Source organism: Sciurus carolinensis, chromosome X (genome assembly GCF_902686445.1).
Source record: "Sciurus carolinensis chromosome X, mSciCar1.2, whole genome shotgun sequence".
NCBI lineage: Eukaryota > Metazoa > Chordata > Mammalia > Rodentia > Sciuridae > Sciurus > Sciurus carolinensis.
In genome coordinates, this window is record NC_062232.1 from 100,404,575 (window position 1) to 100,410,574 (window position 6,000).

The following is a 6,000-nucleotide window of genomic DNA, read 5'->3' on the forward strand; positions in this document are numbered from 1 at the left end:
TTTCATCATTTTAAGTTAAAGACTTTTGTACTCAACTTTATCCAGTCAGAATGATAATTGGCAAAAAGGTCTTTAAAAAAACAGGACATAGAAACATACCATACCTACTTACTCTTTTTTTTTTTCTATTCAGTGATGGTTTTCCCATAGGTTTAAGTCAGATTAACTGTTCCTCATTTACAATTCCTAATATAGGTTTACTTGCTACATTCAGTTGCTTATTATACTCTTGCTTTCTGGTAAATCTCTTAAAATGGAAAAGTAGTATGATTTTAAGCTACAAACGTTGGACATGTGAAAAGGAACATTAAAATTTAATAAAAATATGGTTTTAACCTACAAAATGACTTAATTTTTTTAAGGTCAGACAGTAGGTAAGGAAAAGAGATTCAACTGTATTCAACTAATGGAAACTGTTTATTGCTGTGTTTGGCAGACCTCCAGCATTCTTTTGCAATGCACAGTAGGATACCGACAAGTACTTATAAAATAATTTTCAGATCTGAGGGGATCTCTGATCACTTTAATATGAAATTATGATCAGAGCACTTTTGTCACTATACAAGGAAGGGCAGACTTCCCACACCCAGGGACACTTAAGTCAACTCCAGTACTATGAAAAAATCCTTGATTATAGACAAAGTCCACCAAGAATATAGGGGAAGTACACATGGGAAATAGCTAACTATTTATAATCCTAGCAGATGTGGCAACCACTGATAATGAACTAATAACAAGTATGTCCTTTCAAGTATCTACATTACAGCTAGAATAATTCTGACAGAATCATGAAGTCAAAGTTATAGGTTAAACAAAATGTGGTAAGTTTGCAGAAAAATCTCAGCACTTACATTCTCTTTTACAGATGCTTCCAGTAGGAGAGATATTAGCTCTTTGTGAAAACCTAATTCTCACCAGGAACTGTGGCACATGCCTGTAATCCCAGCAGATCGGGAGGCTGAGGCAGGAGGATCCTGAGTTCAAAGCCAGCCTCAGCAAGGGCTTTGAGACCCTAAGCAATTCAGCTAACTCTGTCTCTAAATAAAATGTAAAAAAGGTCTGGGGATGTGGCTCAGTGGTTAAGCATCTCTGCATTCAATCCCCCAGTACCAAAAAAAAAAAAAAAAAAAAAAAGATTCACAGAAGGAGACCAAGTCAGTCTAGTTCACCATTATATTTCCCAGTGCCAACCAATGAATACCCTCAACATGAATTTACTGAGGGTTAACCATGTACTAGGCCTGGTGCTAGCTAGTCCATGGGAAATAACAGTCTGTAATACTCTTTCTGCTCTTCAAAACTAATACCCATAAAAGAGACTTGACTATAACGGGGGGGGGGGGGGGGGGGGGGAACGGGACAGAAAATAGGCCAGTGTTTATAACCTAAGCATTTGGGAAAGACAAGATTTATTCTTAATCCCCCAAATGGTCACCTGGTTGGCCTCCTTCTAATACCCAGGTCTCTGTCCAAATGTCACTCAACAATGGATGGCCCTGACAACACAATATTAAAACAGGTCATTCCCATCACCCACCCCTCTTATCTGCTCATTCTCCTTCCTCTCATTATCTGCTTTATTTTCTTCACGGTGTTTATCACTATCTGAAATCATATTATTTACACGTTGGACTCTCTTCCCCTTCTAAAATGTAAGTCTCACAAGAGCAGGACCTCATTTGTCTTGTCCACTGCTCCCTCCCTTACACCTAGCTGATGCACAATAGGCATTCAAAAAACATTTGTGGAATGGAGGCACTCCCACCAGTAAACACTAAGGATATTTATAGATTTTTCCCACCCAGAAGAGCATCAATGCTCAAAGAAAGCCTCACTCAATCCTGAAAAAACCAAAAGTCAAGCTAGTTATAAGAATCAATAACCACTGAAAAATTCTGAAATCTCTGATTTGGAAACAAAGGAAACAATTAAGCAATGATGCTAGGAAAGTACTTTCATCCACTGCCCTTTTTATAATGACTCTGTTATATAGCTTTTTTCCAGAATGTTCTCTGATCAGTTTAAAATTCATTCAAATAAATATCAGCATAACTGAATTTCTGTGAAAAAGAACAATATATAGACTCTAAGAATTCTTTTCTATTCTTATTCTAAAACAACTCTTTTTCCACAGTGCTAGGGATGGAACCATGAAAGTGCTCTACCACTGAGATACATCTCAAGCCCTAAAGTAGCTATTTTTAAAAGGCTACTGATGGAGCTGGGATAGAGTTATAAGTTACAAAGTGAAACTGGCACACCTAGTACACTAATGCTAATGAGACTACAAATTCAGGACAGACTTTTCTTCACTGGTACCCTCTATAGTACCCTGGCACAGTAATATATATAATATATATATATATATACATATATATATATATACACATACATATACATATATATTATATATATAATATATATTAATATATAATATACATATATATAAAATACTTGACTAATATTTACTTATAGAGTTTTCAAGAACTTATTGTTGGAATCTATTTTAATATAGAAAAATAATGTGCAAAACCCACCAAACAACTAAAGACTTGCTAAATTCTTAGGAGAAAAAGGGACATGGAAGGACTTTGAGCTCCACACTGAACCAAAAGCTGTCAGAAAAAGCAGTTGTACAGAAAGATATTTTCCATTGCATCCTGGAGTCTAAAAATGGGATCTAGCTACATTATTAACTTTTACTGCTCCAAACCATGTTCTGAGCTTGGAGGTGGAGGGAATCAATCTTGGAAATGTTCCAAGAGGATGAATCCAGTTTAGTCCCAATCAATAAATGGCAAACTAGCAGATGAGCTGATGGGTTCTTTTATGTGCTTCTTTTTGCCTGTTTATTTTATGCAGTGAGCAAGCACTGCTTTTGTAAACCAAAACAAAAAAAGCTTTCATTAAAAAAAACTTAATGACATGAAAGCCAACAAGTAGGACAACTATTACTTTTTTTCTCCCTATCTCTAAACAATAACTGTGTTGTCTTTGTGCACAGATTCAAACTGGCAGGGAACCACTGATTACCAGATGCCTTGGTCAGATGTGTTCTAGTCACTGATAAGGTGCTTTCCATTGTAAACAAGCCACTCTTAGGGTCAGTCAGCCCTCGGTAGGGGCTTTGCAGTACAGCTAAGGCTTTCAAATTAAGTGTTCAAGCAAAGCCTCATGGCCCCATTTCAAAGTGCTAATGTTTTCTGCACCCTATGGTCAGCTGGACTAGATCAAGGACTTGCAAATATTTTGAAGTCAGGAGCATTTTACTTTCCTATCCACAGAGGACCTCACAAAGATTTAGGTTATGTGAATTAAAACATTTGGTATTCACTGTAGTAGAAATTAAAATTGAGAAATAAATAAAACACAAGAACATTAGAGCCATCAGGAAAGTGATAGAATCACACATTATGTAGCCTCTGGAAAACTCCACTGTACATGGGTGAAAGGCAAGAGTAAAAAGGGCAAACACCTTCTTAGTATTGTTCTGAAAAGTTTTGATCTCATAGACCCCCCAGGAAAGGTCCTTGAGAATGAATGGATTAGATAATCAAGATCCCTTCTGATGCTATGGTTCTGAAGCAGATTTTCTCAACCTAGACACTATTGACACTTTGAAGCAGATAATTCTTTGTTGAGAAGGGTTGTCCTGCGCCTATAGGGAATTTAGCAGCATATCTGGCCTCTATCCACCAGATGCCAAAAAGCAATCCCCCAGTTGTGACAACCAAAAAATATCTCCAGATATTGCCAAATATCCACTGGTGCAGAACCCACTCTTCCAGGGTGTTGATTTTATTCTACTAAAATTTGAATTACATTGCCTTCTTGGACCCCCAAATAGGTCTATTTCCTTCCCACTACCATCTGTGTCTGTTCCTTCTTTTCTTTTAAGTCACAAACAGCAGGAGCCTGTGGGGTTACAACAAGCTCAGGACAATCAGGTCAGGAAGAAACATTGTGGTCGAAGTTCACGTTTAGGCATTAAAGCTGTTAAAGACCCACTGTCTACTGGGGCACAGCACGATTAGTCAACATTCATCTAGCCATTCTTAGGACCCGGTAATAACCGGATCCTCAAGAAATTACCTACCCCTTCCTCCAAAAAAGGGGTAGCAGACCAATTGAGTGACGGAGAGGAAGAAAACAAGAGACTCTGACAGCAAAGAGGTAGTATACAAAAGTCAGATACACAACCACCAAAACCTCACATCTGGGAAGCTTTCCCAACTGAAGCGTCTAGGGATTTTTTGGTCAGGGTCTGGCTGGGAGGAAGTAGCAAAACTGATAGAAAATCGACATCCTCAACACCTCCAAGTCGGATATTCACTCCCCACCAAAGTCCTCACTCGTTCTTTGAGTCTTCTAGAGGTTGGATCTAAGCTTTCTCTACTGAAAATTGCCCCTAACCAACCTAGGTCCCTTCACCCATAAAACTCTGAGAAGTCAACGCCAAATCCAGCATCATTCCTCATCTTTTCATTCATCCTGACTCCACAGCCTCAAATTCCTACCTACAAAACCCCTAGCTCCCTGCCCCTCAGCTCTACCGTCCCCTGCTCCCCACCAAACTCCCCCTGCTGCACCGCCGGCAAGCTATTTCACGCAGGTGGTGTCTTCCCTCCCAATTCTCTTTCCCACCCCTGTAGTTCTTCCACCATCTTCAAAACTCTTCCCTGATCCCAGGAAACCAAGACTCCCCTAATTGTCTCTGCCGCCCCAGATCTGCATGGACCGCCCTCCAGCGCTCACTTCTTAGTGTCTTCCCCTAAGTTACTCTTTCTACCCCCGACCTGCTCCGCGCTTCACTTTCTTCCCTGCCTACTCCCTTGGCGTCCATCCCCCCACTTGCCCTCGTACTCTCATGGGCCCTTCTTCCCTGCCATTCCGCGTTCAGGCCTTCTCTCGGTCACTGCTCGCCTCCCTGGGGCAACTGCCGCCTCCCAGTTGTCAGTTGCTGAGCCTCTCCACTCCCTCCCCCCAAGACCAGTCTTTCAGGTTGTGGCCTTTTGAACCGGCGCCCCGGGCCCAAGCTGAGAAAACTAATCAGAGGCCCCAACAACTCACCCAGGAACGAGGCAGAGCAGAAGGAGCCCGGAGCCTGAAACCGGGGACAGGCGGAAGTACACCATGATCCCACAGAGCTGGAGGCAGCGGTGACAACAAGGGCAGCAACACCAGCAAAAACGGCTCCTGGACCTGGGGACAGCGCACTGATGACACCGACCACAGCGCTGTGAGAGCCAAGAAACGCCGCTCCAGCCCGAGTCATAAGACCAGGGGCGGGGCTACTTTCTTGCGTTCAACCAATCCCCACGCTTGAAAGCGGCGAGAGGGGTGGTGATGTAGGGGTTGGGGGCGGGGCGACCACGCCCTGACTTTTGGTTCCCAACCATTCTTGTGTTCCTAGGAGGTAGGTGCGGGACGGTATTTTCTACAGCTAAGGAGAGAGGATGAACTTTTGAGGACTGTAGATAGTAGTTTATTTCGGTTCTGACGCCTTAAGGAAGAAAAAGAGTTTTGCTGGCATAAAAGTCGTGTTAGGCATACAAAATAATACATGATTACTCTTTAAACGCTGTTGTTAACTATGTAGTTTATGCTATTAGATGGGCCAGGAAGCTAGGGGGTCGTATGGAGTCATTGACACCGGAGGAGGACGTGATCTTGAAGTTTACCAAGTTACAACACACTGTTCTCGAATGGGGAAATTGAACCCAGAAGAGGAACTGTCTTTTTTTAAATAGAGGAAGAAAAAAAAAACCAGAGAAATAAAAGGATTAAGGGGGAAAAATTAAAGCTCATTCTATTATTACCAAGATAGACCTGTTAACATTATATACCTGATTCTGTAATGAGTTCATACTAAACGTTTGACATACTTCTAAGTGAAAAGACAAAACCTGAGGCAACAGATCAAAGCATTCAAACACCATAAAATCTCAAGTTGGAATATAAATGCTAATTCTCAAAGTTAGTTTTCAAAAGAATCATCTC

The 6,000-nt window shown here is 41.2% G+C and overlaps 1 protein-coding gene across 2 annotated transcripts in view; it reads right to left on the reverse strand.

The window, feature by feature from the left end:
- Lamp2 (lysosomal associated membrane protein 2) overlaps positions 1-5,281 on the reverse strand; it is a 33,653-nt gene extending 28,372 nt beyond the window's left edge. For both annotated transcript variants that reach the window (XM_047535122.1, XM_047535124.1), the window contains exon 1: positions 5,071-5,281. In XM_047535122.1, coding sequence (XP_047391078.1) covers positions 5,071-5,275 — 205 coding nt within the window. In that variant the 5' untranslated portion in view covers positions 5,276-5,281. The remainder of the gene's footprint in view (positions 1-5,070) is intronic.
- Between the last annotated feature and the right edge of the window lie 719 nt (positions 5,282-6,000).